The 20,498-nt window shown below is 32.8% G+C and overlaps 1 protein-coding gene across 1 annotated transcript; it reads left to right on the plus strand.

Annotated features, from left to right (window-relative positions):
* The first annotated feature begins 785 nt into the window (after nucleotides 1-785).
* LOC143084334 (uncharacterized) lies at nucleotides 786-19,066 on the plus strand. The gene is made up of 6 exons (XM_076260745.1): nucleotides 786-1,299; nucleotides 2,925-3,031; nucleotides 5,303-5,756; nucleotides 11,847-12,625; nucleotides 16,000-16,030; nucleotides 18,774-19,066. The coding sequence occupies exons 1-6, from the start codon at nucleotides 786-788 to the stop codon at nucleotides 19,064-19,066; spliced, it is 2,178 nt and encodes a 725-aa protein (XP_076116860.1).
* Nucleotides 19,067-20,498: the final 1,432 nt, after the last annotated feature.

The following is a 20,498-nucleotide window of genomic DNA, read 5'->3' on the forward strand; positions in this document are numbered from 1 at the left end:
GTATTTATTTTTTTCAAAATTTTCAAAATTTCAAATTATTGACAAGTTTGAAGAACACAGTATTTGCGCAATAGATTTTTAAGATCTTTGACCACATTTATTTTGTGTCAGAAACCTATATTACGTCAAAAATATGATTACAATCCAAATTCAGACAGTATATAGCTTGAATATTGTGTCTAAAAATGCCCCCAACTGTTAAGGGTTCGACCTCTGCGGTCATACCAGGCTGCGCTCAGCAGATCATTATATTATTTTTGGAAGGGGGAGGGGTTTTCTTTCATTGTAATTTCTGTTTCAGAAATATGTATAAGTTATGCACATGCAATTTAAGAAATATGCATGCAAGCCACAGATTAAATTGAAATTTTATACAAAGTGTTAGCCTTATTTTCAGTACTGTCAACATCAATTCAATCAGGGTTAGTAAAGCAGCCGAAACATTTTAGCATTTGTACTCTTGTTTTTAATTTCAATTTTAACTCAGTGAAATTGACAAAGTGTATGCACATAGCTATATATATAGGTTATTATACATGTGGATTTATGTGGAGGTAAATTGTAACAGTCAAGTACATCTGCGGTAGGTATATTTATATGTATAGAATTTTATTACCCTCTTATGTACAAAGCGAAAGAAGCACTTCTTATGTACAAAGCAAAAGAAGCACTTCATATAAAAATTAGCATTTATATTTATCGTTTTATAATTCTATAAAGTGGTGTGTTTTTTTTTCCATACAGAAACTTATAATGCCATGGATGTTGTTTACAATAAGGTTTTAATGACCTCGAGTAAAGAAGAGGAACCTAATCTTACTGAAAAGTTAGACCAACAACAAGCATCAGATACAAGTCCTTCTGGAAGTAAAGATGATGAAATTGTTAATCCAGGTGTTTTCCTACAGCAGGCACAAGCTATGTCATTGCCTCTCCCATTAAACACATCAGGTAACCTCTCCAACCGACCTCCAACAGCCCTACCTTTATCACCTCAGCTGACTTCCATTCTGCCTCTATCACGACAGCAGCTGAAAAAGAAAATGAAAGCTAAGATGACTAAAGATGAAATCAGAATTCAAATGGAAAAAGTCCTTAAAAGTGGCAAATATATGATGAAGGTTGGACGACTCATATTCTGGGACTTTGGTGGACAGTATGTATATTATACTACACACCAGACCTTCATGACCTACAGAGCTTTGTTTCTTGTTGTATTTGATGGCAGCAAAGGATTGCATGAACAAGTCCTTGATGTGTTGTGTTTTCCAGGGCAGCATATGGCACCAACTCCAGCAGGTAACACTGACCTATTCAAAACTGCAAATCCCTCTCATGATGTATGTTTTGCTGTTCTAGCATCGCATTATTTATTTTCAGAACATCCAAAACAGTAATACACCCGGTGCTTTGTTCATTATAGAGGTACCATTTTAATCGTTACAGCTAGTAGAAGCAAATATAAATACATGAATACATCCAATAGCAATGTTGAAAAAAGTCAAGTGTCATTGTAAGAATAGATTTTTGTTCAATATAAAAATAAGGAGATGTGTTATGATTGCAAATGAGACACCTACCCACCAAGTTAGATTTAAGAGATGTTTGCAAAAACATACTGCCTTCAACAATGAGAAAATCCATACCGTGTAGTCATCTATAAAAGGCCCCAACATAAAAAATAGAAATTTATTCAATTGAGACAACCAATTAAGTATGACCGACATGAACCAACGACAACCACTGAACTACAGTTTCCTGACTTGGGACAAGCACATATACATTATACTGTAAATTCAGAAATTATTGCAAGGTTTATATGTATGCAAATGATGTGACTGTGTGCTTATTGCAATAATAAGGACTCACATTCTGATATTTGATCTTATATTTCTTTGCAAAATTTCCTGAAAAAGTAAAAATGAATCTCGTTTTTTTTATGCCGTAGCAGAGAGGGCATTAAGTTTTACCCTTGTCTGTCTGTGCGTCCCAAAACTTTAGATTGCCTCAACTAAATATAATGCACCTTTTACACAATGCTTATTCCACAAAACACAGATCCAGTTTGAATTTTAGTGGCGTGACTTGTACCGTTCTAGAGTTATGCCCGTTTACAAATGGCAACATTGCTAAATATTTGGTTTCCGTTCTCTAACTTAAGTTTGTCTCAACCAAATGTTATGAAACTTATACGCAATGCTTATTACCACAATACACAGATCAAGTTTGAATTTTGGTGCCATCACTTCTACTGTTCTAGACTTATGCTCTTTATATTTTTTTTCTAAAAATATCAATAAAGTAATTTTTTGAATGGGAGTTATCGTCCTTTGTCCATGATAATAGTTGAATCAACTGCAATCAATGCTTTATACAATGCATTGTTTAAGTGTGCCTTCCACTGATAAATTAAAGCAATTTTAACCCTTCAGTGATTACATGCACTTTAATTAACTTTATATATGTAAGCGGTGGAATCATATGCGTCCCATGGACACATTCCCCATTTATTTTTAATCGCAATAATAAATGGACGCAATAATTTCTGAATATACAGTAGAATGTGACGGGGTTAAACATGTTTGTGAGTTCTAACCCCTCCCCTATCTAGGACTAGTGTTACAGCCCATCATTAGTCCACATTCTCAACATAAGTAAAACAAAGTCTCAGACAATTTTGAAAATCAGCGCTGATCAACAATTTGTCAATATTAAACACAAAAGAAGGCTACAATGATGTTTAAAGCTTAACAAATCTTAACATCATTAAGCTACTCAAGACTTAAAATGTCATCGATATGGCAAACCAGCAATAAACAAAACATGGTCAACGTGTAGCTTAAATTTGTAATTAATAGTTATGACCCTCAGATATGTTTAGCAAGTGCAAGTCACAAAAATACGATTATTTCGTTTGTTTTCAGTATTTTTACAACACTGGGTCAACTGTATCCTTACCTATTGTAAAGCAGTATATGCGGGAATTCCAAAGATACTGTTTGTTGCTACTCATAAAGACAAAGTACCAAGGGTAAGTGATCTTTTGGAACAAAGGTATTCTTCACAAATCATTTTATTTGTAGCGGAAAAGTTTTATAAATTTGAAGGAGTAAGTAACTATTGATCTGCAAAAACACAATACAATAATAAAAAATATTTTTGATTAGTTATCACGGGTAATTAGACAGCACACCTTAAGTAAGATCAAGGTCAGCTTATTGGTCCTTTAGACAAAACACTTATTCATAGAGGTTATCAATTTTAAATTATTTGATGATAGTCTTTTATATCTGTAGTTAAATTAATTAAAGGACGATTGTTGTAAAATTATAATTTGGCTTATCTGATGATTTTATATCTTTTTTTATGTCATAATTTAACCAAATGAACTCTGTTTGTCTGCTTTATGGTCGGGTTTTTGTCTCTTTGACACATTTTCCATTTCCATTCTCAATTTTATCTAATGAGCTTGTGTCAATAGTTCCAAAATCAAGGTAACTTCATGTAACTTATTACTCTAGGAGCCATTCAAATCATATGTGGAAACTAAAAGAATGCAACATCTCTTATCTTTTTATGAGTAGTCCTCATACTAAAGTTGAAGACCGATGGAACTATTATTAAAAAGAACAGGTCAACAAGGATACAAATATTCTGTATAATGAAAGGACAAACCATACTGGTTAAAAAAACAATCTGATTCAAACAACAATTTAAAGGAAACACACAATATCAAAGAGAGAGAGAGGAAGAGAGAGAGAGCAAAGTTTTATTCTCTAAAAACAAATGTACACAGGAAGTACAATATAAATACAAATGCAATAGTTGAGAGTAAACAGAAGCAGTACGCTAATGTAAAATGAAGAACAAAATTATGCTGAAATACATGTATGATAAACGGTCACTTTAAACATGAATACATCAATCTGTTAATATAGGTGTACATGAAGGGAGTATATATAAAAAGATGTGGTATGAGTGCCAATGAGACAACTCGCCAACCTTTTATTAATATATTTAATGAGTTAACACAGTTTTCTTAAAACTGAATGTATTTTAGTCTGTCTGCAGAGTACCGAAAGTGACCTATCCCGAATATGACTGTTATACCGAGAGTGAATTTACTTTACATTACTGTACGACGTGTCCCTGTATTTTCTACATTCAACATTCATGTTTTTTTATGTTTTTGTTATGGTTTCGGTTGAATAATGTGTTATATCCTGTGGTGCATGTTTTTCGTTGATGGAGAAAATGTTCCTTGTAGTTCTGTGGTTTGTATGTTGTGTCGACTATTATATTATTTGTTTGTGTGTTTATCTGTTATGAATGTTCTTGCATGTGAATGTGTCTGTGCTGTATTTCACTGTTTTAGCGATATTCTTAAGATTGTCATAAAGCGGAGGTTTGGCATGCCATGAAACCAGGTTCAACCCACCATTTTTTTTCTTAAAATGTCCTGTACCTAGTCAGGAATATGGCAGTTTTTATCAAATAGTTCGTTTCTATGGGTGTTGGCGTTTGTTTTTGTTGCACTTCGGTGTTCCTGTTGTTCCTTTGTTTTTCTCTTATAGTTGATGTGTATCCCTCGATTTTAATTTGTAACCCGGACTTGTTTTCTCTAAAGCGATTTGTGACTTTTGAACACCAGTATACTACTGTGGTATTTTTTAAGTACTAAACGGTGAGCAAATTGCCATTGTTTTTGAACTGGGTGAAAATTTTACTTGAAGAAATAATAATGGTGACATTCTTCATTGTTCTTGTTGTTCAATCTTTTTTTTTTGTGAAATATTTTGTTATTGTTGTCTTTCCATAAATTCTTATGACAAAGGTGTTGTCTGTTGCATTATAAATTTTGTATTATCCCCTAGATTTGTTCTCTCCTTTTTCACAAGCATACATAACACCTGTCTTTCATAATGACTTTATATAATTATACCCCCGCTTTGAAAAAAAGTGGGGTATACTGTTTCACCTTATAGTCCGTCCGTCCGTTCCATGAATATTTTTCGTCTCGTCTTTCTCAGGAACTATATCATAAGGATTTCATAAATTACATTTCAGGATTTGTATAAGTCAGCTATACCGTGTGATGTTTTTCAGATTCATCACTCAACAAATTCCTGTTTACCGAACACTTAAATATACAATATATGTTCTTTGTCGGAAAATATAAAATTTAGATGTATGACCTTAAGAAACAGGACGAAAAGCGAGGCTTGCCGAGCTGTTTTCCTCTTTCGTAGTGAGTACAAATAAATTCAATTTCTCACTACAGAAAATCTGTTATTCTTTATAGGAGATTATTGAGACGCAGCGTGAATTGATTTTCACTGGAGTAGAAGAGTTATTTAAAGGCCATGAAGGACGACATCATCTAGTGCTTGACAAACGAATATTCGTAAATGCAACAGACAAATTTGATTCAGAGATAGAAGTCTTGAAGAAAACCATTACAGATTTAACGTTTGAGCATCCATGTTGGGGAGAGAGGATGCCAAATGCTTGTGTTCCCCTTGAGCTGGAGATTGCTGAGCTCGTATCAGAAGGGAAGCAAATACTGTCACTGGCAGAAGTTGAAGAATTAAATGCCATCAGCAAGGTGTCCATCCTGTCTTTTAATCAGCTCAGGGATTTTCTTCATTTTCATCATTCGCTAGGAAAAATAGTATATTTTGATACACCCCAGTTGAGAGATTATGTGATTATCAGCCCACTTCTCCTGGTGGAAGTTATGCGATCCTTCGTGACAGGTATTTAGTGATAACTATATCCAAAATAACTTTGATTGATACAGTAGAGTAAATAATTTCAAATTATGAGTAAAATTGAGAATGATAACGGACAAAGAGAGAGACAACAACCTAACCAAATAGTAGAAAACATCTTAAGGCCACCAATGGGTGTTCAACACAGCACCTGTAGGTTGGCTTCACCTGCTCCCTTAGCAAAAATGTGTGCTAGTTCAGCAAAAACTGATGTTACACTGAACTTCGAAACATATAAATGAACCAACATTTAAAAAATAACATACAAGTCTAACAAAGGTCAGAGATTCCTGACTTGGGACAATCAGCGGGGTTAAACATGTTTTGTGAGATTTAAACCCTCCCCCTATACTATATAGCCAATGTAGAATAAGCAAACACACAGCATTACGCACGGTAAATCTCAGTTTAAAAGAAGTCCGAGTCTAATGTTAGAATAGGAAACAGTGTTCATTTAATAAGACACTCAAATGAACAAAATTTGTCATCTATGTTATTTGGACAAAGATTGATACTCATATCATTATAGTATTATAGTAATTTAATCTTTTTATAGCACATGTTGTGTATATAAAGTAACACATATAATCACATTTTAAAACCCAATGGTCACTAGTTCATACAGTGTCAAAGTGCTCAATATTTGCTATATTATTCACATCATTTACAATTATCAAGTCAAGTATGGAAGACTCTTGATTAATATCAATTATAGTTGTATCAACACACATCTGGTGTAAAAAGTTCTTGTTAAGACATTCTATAAATTCTGTACTAGTTTCGTTCTTTGCATCCCAGGTCTCCCAATCTATATCTGGAAAATTAAAATCCTCATTTATCAAAATATGAGTATAATTATGACCAAGGTTTCTTGTTTTGTTCATTTAATCATTTAAGGCCTTGTGTTTCCTTTCATTTGATGAAAGCTTTATATATACATCCATATACTAAATTGTCATGCCCTAATAATGGAATCTTCATCCATACACTTTCTTCAAATTCAGAGTCAATATCTATATCTGTTGCATTGAGATATTTTTGATATAGATAATAATTCCTCTCTTGGCTTTATAGGAAAATTGCTTGGAAATTACTCATATCCATTCAAATTTAATTCTGACAATGTAAAAATATACCTTATATTCTTTGAAACGAACTCTGTAATAGCTATAATATATGGTATCACAAAAGAACCTGGTTTTAAACCCTTCAAGCATATTCATAAAGCTATCTGCATTTGTGTATATACAACATAAACCCTGGTGATTAAAATGATTAACTAACTTAACTAAACAAGAACTTTGAACGTGTAACGCATTTACACATTTATGTACATTTCTGTTTAAGTATAAATCCGTTGCACTTTTACAACGTACTTGAATTTACCCACGGTGGGCCTTATGAACTTCCTTTTCTGACTTTGACATGTCCTGTGTTATACTCAATTTATAAGCTTCAATTTCTGATTTTGACATGCCTTTTGTTATACTCAATTTATGAGCTTCCCCTTCTGACTCTGACATGCCCTCTGTTAACTCAATTTATAAATTTTTAATGGCATAATTCCTCAAGTGATTTTAATTTTGAAAGTTTTTTCAACGTTTCTTGTTTTGCATCTTCATCTTTTAAGGTGACCCTTATCTGTCTAGATTTTAATTCAGATGTTTCCCCATTTTGTGTGTCAATTATTGAATCACTATTTGCTTTTACTTTTCTACAACGACCTAACCTTGTCCTCTTTTTAATGCTATTATTATCAGATTCAAGAAAATCAAAAAGATTATTCATAAAGTTTGTTTCTTCAACCTGTCTATCTTTACCTTCATCTGCTTCTCACTCTGTTGCACTAAATATGATTATATTTTGTTCCCACATTGCACTATCTCTTAAATCTGAATCTTTCTGATTTACAGACTCAACCACTTTAGCTGTAGCCTCATGTGTGTAACAAGTTCCTGTATCATATACTTGCCACTGGGTTAATCAACTTTATTTTTAATTTGTTCCTCAAGCTTTGAAACCCTACTCTTTATAGCCTCAAGGATTTTTTCTCTTTGATCTCGCACAAAACCAATGCATGGCTGGTGATTTAACGTGATCATAATCATCATCTGAGAGTTCAAACATTAATTGCTATAATAAAAAGTACCGTATTCACATTGCACATCTTCCCCTTTAAATACCTTCTGAAAGGAATTACAAAACCAGCCGCCTGCCATGTTTACCTTTCGATCTGATTAACTAGAAGTTAACAAACTTTTATTTGACAATCCTGGCATTTCTGACAAAAAACAAAATGACAGATTTGTTTACACTCGCCAAATGAAGTCAAATTCCAACGTTAATCTGTTATGTCAGCACATCATATGAATGAAAATTGATAGTATGGAATGTTTGACACCGTGAAGACTCACGGCTGGTTTTAAATACTTCAAAAATTGTCAAAATTAACGCTCTGGGCTAACCACACTACTATATTAATGCACCACCGGAAGTCTTCTTAAAAAAGAAAACAAATTTTCATAGTACAGTTAGCATGCAGTGTATCTCATTTTCTTAGATAATACGTGGCCCTACATATCAAGACATGGTTTATTTACTCCAAATGTTTCTTTTAGTTAACAAGATAAAGTATTGCCATAATGATTGTTATTTCAACATTTGCATTTTACTATCAAAATGACATATCAGTGAAAAATATCTCTGTGTCAACAGTTTATAAATAACATTCTAACATGACGTCCTTCAAACGCTTTGAGTACACACCCGTGGTAAAATATGAATATATTTCCTGGGCTGTTCCGATCGTACTCCCACGTCATATGTTTTTTTTATGAATGACCTTCCCGACGTCATAGAACGATGACGTAAGAATATAAGCATTTTACTGGAAAATACACGCTTCTGAAACAGAAAATCATCACAACAAGGAAACGTAAACAAACAATGCTAAAATGTGGTATAAGCCATTTTTTTTTAAACATATAAGACATATAAGTAAATTACCATTTGAATGCATCTAAAACGATCTAAAAATGTTATTGTAAATAGTTAAAGCATGTCACTAATTCAGTTAGCTCCGTTCTTTTACGTCAATTTTATAGTGCGCTTATCTATGGGAACGGCAAATATTTGCCTCCACCTAGAGCGCTTCCATCCAAAAGAATTGCCGTATGTGTCCTATTAGAAGCGAAATAATTCTTGGGGGCTTGAATATATTTAGATTTTACCACGGGTTGTCTCTTTATGCCGATATGTTACCCCTCGCTATCGCTCAGGGTGAAATATTTGTCATAAAGTGCCAACCCGTGGTAAATCACGATATATTCAAGCCCCCATGAATTATTTCTTAAATATTTCTTTAATTTCTGGAAATTGTCAGCTACATTTTTCATTCATCGTAATAGACGGAGTTTTAATAACATATATATATATATATATATATATATATCACCGCGGGTAAATTATGACGCTGTGACTTGTTTAACGCCGTCACATGGTTACCCCCTATGAATCCGTAGGGGATTAGTAAATTTCAAAGGGGGTTTATGACGTCACATCTAATGTTAATGGTGACTTCATCTATTGATGTTGTTGTATTTCATTGCATTTCATATATTTTACTACAAAACGCATCAGGAAAAGTTTCGTGTGTGATGAGTTTGTAATTCGACTAACTAGTGACCCCCAACTGACTGAGAAAAATCCATATGGGATTCGGCATTCGGCCTCAACCACTACGGTTTTTACAAACCCTCTATAGATCTGTAGGGAGTCAGTAGCGAACCATATAACTTATAATATGTTACTCCCTTAGCCGTATTTGGCACAACTTTTTGAATTTTGGGTCCTAAATGCTCTTCAACTTTGTATTTATTTGGCTTTTTAACTATTTTGATCTGAGCGTCACTGATGAGTCTTATGTAGACGAAACGCGCGTCTGGCGTATAAAATTATAATCCTGGTACTTTTGATAACTATTTACTCCCAATTTCCATTCTCAATTTTAGTTCATATTTTCATTGGGATTTTAAGCAATAACGAACATGTACTTGAAAATCAGCGATTTGTTTACCATCAAACATTGATATAGATGCAACAACTATGCCTTACTGATACAAAAGAAAAGAATAAAAAAACAAACAAATGTTTTATTTTCCAATCATGGCACCCAAAATGAGCAAAATTATTACAATATAATATTCAAACATAAGGCCAACTAAAATTAATTAGTAGATTTTCATCCAAAGTTTTGAAAAAAATGGGGCGGGTGGGAGGATTTTATTTTTTAAATTTTATTCAATTTGAAACCTTCTTGTGGCGTGAACTTCATATATATGCAAGTGTTACAATTACAAAATTTAGCTTATATCATGTAAATGTTTAAACATGTATAAAGAATCGTACATAATTCTTGAATAAACATCTCTGATTTGCAACGCGGGCTGTTCTACATGCAATTGCTACTTTAGAAACATATTTTCAGCAAACAGTTAAACCATGGAGAAATTCTCTATTCATTTGACTATCTATTCCAAATTTATTTTGCTCTCTAAGCGATGGTTTGTAGTCCCCATAAACTTATGCAAATGCAATGGTATGCAACACAAGTATTATGAATGAAATGAAACTCAAACAAGTGTTGCCAGGAATAGTAAAGTTGGCGCTTTTAAGATTCTCAAGTTATGCAAGAAGTGACGCATATATAATTACATTATAAATGGTACTTTGTGTTTTTAAACAAAAACAATAGCCATAGGTAAATCTAAGGGGTTTCTAGTACACAATGTGTATGTTTGCCGACTTTTTGAACTCTTTTTTTTCTACCAATTTGTTCCACGATTCTTGCACTTTGGAAATCATTCACAGCCAAAATTTGCTTACACAAAGTCAATGTATTATTAAATAAATCCACAATTTTCTGATGTAAGAAATTTCCAATTTGTAACATACCGCGATTTGCGTTGGACACAGCGTATTTAATAGTCGTAACCCGAATATTTCATGCCCTTCTGGTAATCTTTCTATATTCTCCGTAGATGATACTGTCATCATTGAGTAGCAGATTTTGTCAACATAATCGTTTTAAAGTACTCGAAACAAGAAATATGAAAACCGAAATTTTATAAACAGGAAGTTCGAATGAAACGAAATTATTGACGGTTACCGTTAACGGAAATGAACAAAATCCGGAAATCGTAAATTTTGCAAAATAAAAAAAATCGGGGCGGGACGATTTCAGAGGGGCGGGCGGGGATGAAAATCTATCAATTAATTTTAATTGGCCTAATGTAAAGTAAATTTTTGATTTAAATGGTTAATATAAAATATCAAAGCAAATGAAGTAAGCAATTTGTATTAATAAAAATATATAATATAATATGACCCATTGTCTGTTACTCTGGTCCCTTGATTGGACAGCACAACTCATAGTATACTTATAATTTCTTACATGTAAAAGAAATAACTATGTATATATGATCATATATATCATTCTATATCTTTATATAGAGAAATCTAATTTAATACTGTATTCCTGTTTATATTTAAAACCTCTAATAATTGACAAATAATTATCAAAATATTTTTATCTTCATTTCCCAATAGCCAAATAAAAAGAGATTTGTTATCAAGTTTTGAAATATTTTTATTTTTACTCTATATTTTGCTTAGAAAGGGATTTCTAACATTATCCAAAGTTTTACATGTTAAAAGAAAATGCATCTCATCTTATCTTGATACAAAAGACTTTCATAATTACAACAAAATGCATTTCACTTAATATTTAGTGTTGTTTTCAGAATTTTGTAGAAGTGAAACGTTAGTCATATTTTTATTGTTTAATTATTTTGATCCAATTTAAGTTATTTAAGTAAAATGCAAAAAAGTTCAAACTCAAGTTTTTTAATATTTGTATTGTTAGTTATAAATAAACATGGAAAGATTTTTATGCTTTCTGAACTATAAGAGAAAGGCTTAATATCAAACACAAAGCATTGGCTCAACAATCTAACATATAACTGATGCTATGTTTATTTCTTCACTGTTGATATTTTATTCTATTTTATTTTACAGATAAAGGCTTTTGGCCAAAGAAAGGAGACATAAGGAAAACTTTTGAAAGAATGTCAGGAAGTGGAATCATACAAAGAAACGATCTGTATCTTATTTGGGAGCAAAAGCACTTCAATGAAATATTACCGTATAAAGAGTTTATATTTGATATGCTCATCCACCTTGATATTCTGTCAGAGCAGCGAAGGTATGATACGAAAACAGGAAATCGGTTACCAGTGGAAAACTTCTTTGTTCCCTGTATGCTAACACAAAGAAACGACACAAGTTTCATGGCAAATGAGTGCACACCAGAGAAAGCAATCAGCCTAGCCTTTGTTTTCAAAGGGTCAATTATACCACCAGCCTTACCGAATCGTCTCATTAGCGCATGTCTCAGTATGTGGACCGTGAAAGCATATGAAGGGAAAACACTTCTGTTTTCAGGATTTATTGGATTATCATTCGATAAGGTACATGATATTGTGGTATGTGTTGAAGCCAACAAAATTCTGCTGTACATAGTCCATAAGACCTCCAACGGGCTGATTGTTCCAGATATTGCCACGGGCATCAAGGAAAGCATGTTTACAACATTGGAGAGAATATCAGAGTTCTATCAGTCCACAGTCCATGCCATATCTAGCAGCCAAAAACTACCCTTCCATATTGAATATGCATGCTCCAGGTTAGAATGTCATATCCCAGAAGAGGCAGCATTCACAACTGATGAATGGATCTGTCATAAACATAAGATTGTACATACTAAAGACAAGTGGAATATTTGGAATCAAGATCAGGTAAATTAGAACTATTAAGTTGATTTTATTATTATATAACAGAATCTTGAATCAACTCAACAAGTGCTGACAAGCATCACTTGAGCATGGCTTAAAATAGAACATATGGTAAATTGGCTTATATATCTGAAACTAAAGCATTTAAAGTAAATCTGTCGGGCGTAAAAATGTTCATCAGGTTGAAATCTATCTGCCCAGAATTTTCAGACGAATCAAACAATCTGTTGTTGGGTAGCTGCCCCTGAATTTGTAGTTTCAAGGAAATTTTGCTGTTTTTGGTTATTATCTTGAATATATTTATAGATAGAGATAAACTGTAAACAGCAATAACGTTCAGCAAAGTAAGATTTACAAATACGTCAACATGAACAAAATGGTCAATTGACCCCCTAAGAAGTTATTGTCCTTTATAATCAATTTTTAACAATTTTCATAAAATTTGTAAATTTTTACTAACATTTTCCACAGAAACTACTGGGCCAAAATCATTATAGATAGAGATAATTGTAAGCAACAAGAATGTTCAGTAAAGTAAGATGTACAAACACATCACCATCACCAAAACACAATTTTGTCATGAATCCATCTGCTTCCTTTGTTTAATAAAATTGAGAATGGAAATGGGGAATGTGTCAAAGAGACAACAACCCGACCAAATCAAAAACAACAGCAGATGGTCACCAACAGGTCTTCAATGTAGCGAGAAATTCCCGCACCCGGAGGCGTCCTTCAGCTGGCCCCTAAACAAATATATACTAGTCCAGTGATAATGAACGCCATACTAATTTCCAAATTGTACACAAGAAACTAAAATTAAAATAATACAAGACTAACAAAGGCCAGAGGCTCTTGACTTGGGACAGGCGCAAAAATGCGGCGGGGTTAAACATGTTTGTGAGATCTCAACCCTCCCCCTATACCTCTAACCAATGTAGAAAAGTAAACGCATAATAATACGCACATTAAAATTCAGTTCAAGAGAAGTCCGAGTCTGATGTCAGAAGATGTAACCAAAGAAAATATTCACATAGACCAAGGTGAGCGACACAGGCTCTTTAGAGCCTTTAGTTCTTCATGCTTGAAGATATTGATTTGATATTTGATATATTGTTTGATCATAACAAGTTACAGATCAATTTCGAATTTTGTTCCAGTTTGATAATTTTGTGCAGAGTTATAGTCCTTGGACTTAGAAAATTCACTCAAATAATCAGTTGTCTACACTTATTTTCGTCATTCTTGAAGATATTGATTTAATAATTGGAACATTGTTTAATCTTGACAAGTTACAGATCAAGTTCGAATTTTTTTCCGGTTTGATGATTTTTTGCAGAGTTATGGTCCTTGGACTTAGAAAATTTACTCACATAATTAGTTTTCCGCACTTTTTTTTGTCATGCTGGAAGATATTGATTTGATAATTGGTATATAGTTTTATCATGACAAGTTACAGAACAAGTTTGAATTTTCTTTCGGTTTGATGATTCTTTTTGCAGAGTTATGGTCCTTGGATTTAGGAAATGCACTTAAATTATCAGTTTTCCGCACTTTTTTCGTCCAGCTTGAAGATATTGACTTGATATTTGTTACATGTATATAGTTTACACCATGACAAGTTATAGATCAAGTTATCATTTTGTTCCAGTACAATTGATTTTAAACTGGTAGGGAGGGGACTATGCATTGCCATGCGATACTTTCAGAATACTTGTTTATTTTTATCTTGAATAATATTGTAGATAGAGATAAACTGCAAAAATGATCAGCAAAGTTAAAACTACAAATAAGTTAACATGACACATGACTCAAAATGTCAATTGACCCCTAAAGGAGTCATTGCCCTTTCAAGTCTATTTTTTACAATTTTTTTACAATTTTTGTAATCTTTTACAAAAATCTTTTCCTCTGAAACTACTTAGACAGATTTAACCAAACTTGGCCACAATCATCATTAGGGTATTTAGTTTAAAAAATGTGTCGGACGACCCTGACTGCCAACCAACATGGCCCATATGGCTAAAAATAGAATATAGGGGTAAAATGCATGTTTGACTTATATCTCAAGTCTGCGAAAAACGCTTCAAATGATTTTAATAACATAAAGTTACAGAAACATTGATCATGCATGCACCACAAGTGAAAAGTTGATATCAACATAAATAATAACAATGATTGAAATCCAATATAATATACGGCATTTCTTCTGACAGTAAGGTTACTACGCACAAGGGTGAACATAGATCAAAGTAAATCATCTTAATAACGTGTTATAGTATTCTTGTGTTTGTCTTCAAGTTTTGAATATTACTTTTACTGTTTAATCTATTTTTAGTAATATCTATTCAACGTGGCTCGGTACTTATACATCCCGTCATTGTGTTATTGTGTTATGGTAAACTTTTGTATGTTTGTCTTTCATTTTTGCTTATGTGCTTTGTCTATCTATAAGTCTTTTTGTATTTCTTTGTCGACATATTTGTTTGTTTTTATAGTGATACAGATTACAAAATGTTGACTGCTTCACTCCTATTTTTGACACTTTAACCTATTATGTCTGTTTGTATTGTTCACACATCGTTGTCGATATAATGGAATTGTATGCCACTGTCATGCAATTGCCAGGTTTAGCTAGCTATAAAACCAGGTTTAATCAACCATTTTCTACACAAGAAAATGCCTGTACCAAGTCCAAAATATGACAGGTGTTATTTATATTCGTTTGATGTGTTTGAGCTTTTGATTTTGCCTTTTGATTAGGGACTTAATTAGTTTTTAGAGTATAATGGTGTACTCGTGTAAACAGGAAAGTCACTTGCACACATGCGTTATGCATTAAAAGTAAAAGCTTATAATTCCTTTTTCTGTATCATTGAATTTAAAGCGTTCAAATATCAATTATCATGATTGTCGACAGCCTTTAAAAAAACAGATTTTAAATTATCCAGGTCTTTGTGTTCTGACTTCTCCAACCAAACAACTCTTACAACATTTGTATTGACAGGAAGAGGAGAGGTAGTCTATACATTTGAAACAGTATGAACGGCCCTTGATCATGGTCACACTTATTTTACTATTAGCTTTAGATATAACATGTATGATAAACTCAATTCTTTTATCTAATTTTACCAATTGGGCAGATTCGTGAATGTAGATATATAAAAGATATTAAAAATGTGTCTTTATTCATTTCAAAGTTAACTAAAATATTATAATATAAAGTAAAGTAATTTTCTATACATTTCATTTCTTAGTTGTTTTATTTATTTCTATGATTGTCTGGGATTGTAATTTGTAATTTACCTCTTGTTTCACATGTCATTGTGACGGAATGTTTTTAAAATAGAGCATATATTGTACAGTACTTATCGTTTTAGGCAAAAGAACAATGTGAAGTGAACTGTCCAGGTGAATATAAATAATATGTTATAAATTTACTCTTCATTACAACAATCCATCCAAAAACATGAATAAAAAAACTATGCTGATATATTTGTTACTTTGCAATATGTTGCTGTATATGACTTTTTGGGGTACGTTGTAGACATTGTACTTAAAACAACAATACCAATATTAAAAAGATATAGAGAGATGTGGTATGAGTGCCAATGAGACAACTCGCCATCTAAGTCACAATTTATAAAAGTAAACCATTTTAGGTCAAGGTTTCGGTCTTCAACATAGAGCCTTGTCTCACACTGAATAGTAAGCTATAAAGGGTCCCAAAATATTACTTGTTTAAAACCATTCAAACAGGAAAACCAACGGTTTAATCTTTATAAAAAAAAACAGAAACGAGAAACACGTATGAACCACATCAACAAACGACACCTACTGAACATCCGATTACTGACTTAAAGTTTGTTTAAAAAAAACCATAATTCATTTATAAAACAACTGTCAGGTGATCTCACCTTATAACCGACATGGTCAAACGTATAACATAGAACCAATATTAATGTTGTGTTTATCATCTTCAGCGCGAAAGATAGAAAATATATAACAAAGCAGACATGTGCTATATATTGAGATCTACCTACTGGTCAATAACTTTAAAAAAATGAGACGACTCAATGTAGGAGTCTTTAATTAATGAACGTTTTCTTCATGTCTGCATATTATCTTGAAAACCATAATATTATAGAAAAATTGCGAAAATGATCAGCAAGACAAGATCTGTCAATGTATTATATTGCCAAAATTATTGGTCAACCTCTTGTAGGAGTTACAGCCTCTAAATGACTTTCACGTGACCTATCCTCGAATATGACTGTTTTGCCGAATGTGAATTCGTATTGCTATATGACGTGTCTCGGTATTTATATATCAAACATTTTATAAGTCCGATTGGATATTTTGTTATGTCTTATGTTTGCTGTTGGAGACGACGTGGTTCAGTATTGAAATATCCAGTTTTCGTACATTGAGTTGTTACTTTCTTATCTTTCATTTTGAACTGAGTTCTTGTCTGTTTATTTCATTTGTGGTATGAATTCTGTATATTCGGTACATTTCACACATGACTTCTTTGTCAGATTAGTCGAGTTACTCGTGGTTCGTCTGCAGTGTTTTTGTGTCAGTTGTTAGTTTTCGTGTGTGTGTACTGTTTGGTCATGCATGAGTTTGCCTTATATTTCAGTTATTTTATTTTTATTTTCTGTATATATGTATGTAAAAGTGAAGATACAAAAGCAGTTATTTTATTTATATGATTGTAAGATTAAAGAAACTATATGTACAGGATTATTTTGTTTATACACAGTTTTGATAAAGAAGAAAACCGTTAAAAAATACAAATAATAACACCATTACAAAATAAATTCCATTTTGATAGAAATGTCATGGTTATAACATACATATAACAACACATTACAATCTCAATCGCAATTAACATTTACAATTTTTAACTTTTTGTGACGTTGATCAATTCATGTGACTTGCTTTCAGTTTATATTTCGTTTGTGATGTCCTGGTGTGCCGTCGAAAAATGATGGGAGGTATCAGTTGTTATTCTGATGGTTTTATATGTTGTACATGTAATGTAATGTTAATATATTTATATATGTATTTCTCGGTGCTGAGCGTTCTTGTGTCTGTTTTAACGGTGTTTTTAACATTGCCATAAAAGCGGGAGACCACAAATAAAAACCAGGTTATACACACCATATTTTCTTTAAATGTCCTGTACCAAGTCAGAAAATGGTAGTTGTTATCAAACAGTCCATGCTTATGAAGTTAGTGTTTGTCTTTGTGGCAGTTCTTGGTTTCTGTTGTTCTGTTGCTTTCCTCTGATAGTTCCTGTGCTTTCCTCGGTTTTAGTTTGTTACACGGTTTTGTTTTTGATTACTTTATGAATATTGCCAGAGGTATACTACTGTTGCCTTTATTCTTTATTTCTTATTGTTTTCATGTTTTAAAGATTTAAAAAAAAAGAGATAAAAAGAATACTAACAAGAACAAAACGACATGCAGGACAAGATAACAAACTATGTTTATTTGTCCGTTATTTTTATTCAATTCCTCAGAGTAGTCTGTGTCCGCAAATGATGGGTCTGGCGTACTAAATTATAATCCTGGTACCTTTGATAACTATTTACACCACTGGGTCGATGCCACTGCTGGTGGACGTTTCGTCCCCGAGGGTATCACCAGCCCAGTAGTCAACACTTCGGTGTTGTTGACATGAATATCAATAATGTGGTCATTTTATAAATTTCCTGTTTACAAAAGTTTGAATTTTTCGAAAAACTAAGGATTTTCTTTTCAGGCATAGATTACCTTAGCCGTATTTGGCACAACTTTTTGGAATTTTGGATCCTCAATGCTCTTCAACTTTGTACTTGTTTGGCTTTATAAATATTTTGATATGAGCGTCACTGATGAGTCTTATGTAGACGAAACGCGCGTCTGGCGTACTAAATTATAATCCTGGTACCTTTGATAACTAATTAGAAGATCTTTGTTTTAAGCCTTATAATACATAAGTTAAAATTTAACAAAAATAAGTCAGATATCTAAGGAATTAATCATGTCCCATTCAGTTAAAAGGTTTTTTTTAGAATTCAGATGATCATGTTATGTCTTTTTTCAAATATTTGATTTAAAAAGTAATCAAATCTTTCAGTAAAGTTATCTTCTTGTGTTATTTTAGGTTTACAGGAAGGTGCATTGAATCAGATGCCGAGTGATATTGAACTTCAGAGATTTGCATCACGATGTGATGAAACTACTATTCGAGAGTTAACCATACATCTTGGTATGTCTTTCCAAGAATGGGAAGACCTCAGATCTAATTATGATCGGATTGAGGTTGTGAAGTATAGAATACTGGTCAACTGGAGAGAAAAATGTTCAGGAAAATTCCGCAACATAGCTAAAGCTTTAACAGATATGGATTTACATACCCATAAACTGTGTCAGGTAATTGAACATTTGTTGATTTGACCTTAGAGTTTACGGCCACATGCACTGATTATAATTAACTACTGATCAACTGTGTTCTAAAGTATCACATGTATTAAACACTATTATGGATTAGGGTTTTGATTGAGTTTACAGAGTTTGGAATACTGGCGAAAAAAAAGAAGTAAAATGGACACAATAATTAAAAAAGAGGGGCGACAGATACCATAGGGACAGTCAAACTCATAGATCGAAAATAAACTGACAAGGCCATATCTAAAAAATAAAAATAAAAACAGACAACTAATAGTGCACAAGACACAACATAGAAAACTAAAAGACTAAGCAATACGAACCACACCTGAAACTTGGTATCAATTAGGAAGATACATTTGGTGCTAAAAAGAATAAAGCATTGAAATCAAACTGCTCAAAAAGATAAGGAATAGACATACTATCATAACGAAATAATGAATAAAGGATTACCCTCCAAATTTTTAAAGACTAAAATTATGATTAATAGACCACTGTCACATTACCTTGACCCTTTTTTTCAAGCATTGATATTACATTGGACTTTGTTTCCTTTGTTTCTTTGTGTGTTTGTTTGGTTTGTGCTGATCTGAGTAGTTGGTCCCTTGCCATCTACTTTGTTTCTTTGTGTGTTTGTTTGGTTTATGCTGATCTGAGAAGTTGGTCCCTTGCCATCTACTTTGTTTTCAAGCTTGTTCCTTGTATTTTGTGATGTATAACCCCCAACCAAGGTTATTTAGGGGTTGTGCGCTCACTAACATGTTCAAAACAACAAATTTTTGCAGGTGCCTGCCAAACTCAGGAGTTAGAATTCGTCATTGAATGCTATATGTCATATTTGATTTTTGTTTTAATTTCGCAGTAATCAGGCAATTCGTTTTTGTCTTACCTGCGACAAAAGTCCTTGGAAGCGAGACAAAGGGATAGCTTTTCTAACGATGACAGTTCAGGCTCCGGCGTTAAGAACTGTTATGTTTTCTGCTGAAGTTAGTTTAATAGGAACCTCGTATGATAGATCAATTATGTTTTGTATGGAGATGCTTACTATCAGTTCATATCAGTTTGAAGACTATTTTGATACTCTGTCCCTTTGGACAGTGACTTTTAAATTGATTAGCAATTTTCTTATTCTTAGTTTGATAGGATCTACATGTGTCAGATCAATGATATTTTGAATGAAGTTGCATTAATATTATCAGTTCATATCAGTTCATGCCTATGTTAAGGCTCTGCACACTAGGTCACATTCCAGAGACTTTGAATTTTTTAGCAATTGCCAATGATCATTGTATTCTGCCTAAGGGTGTACTTGGCTGATCTAAGGTAAAATTGAATAAATCAAGAAAATCAAAAATTGATACATAAAGCTGGAAGAGTTTTAGTTAAGGATCAAAATAAGCTAAAAATATTGATAGGTCATGGAGCTCCGTTGCTAGATTTT

This window comes from Mytilus galloprovincialis, chromosome 7 (genome assembly GCF_965363235.1).
Source record: "Mytilus galloprovincialis chromosome 7, xbMytGall1.hap1.1, whole genome shotgun sequence".
Taxonomy (NCBI): domain Eukaryota; kingdom Metazoa; phylum Mollusca; class Bivalvia; order Mytilida; family Mytilidae; genus Mytilus; species Mytilus galloprovincialis.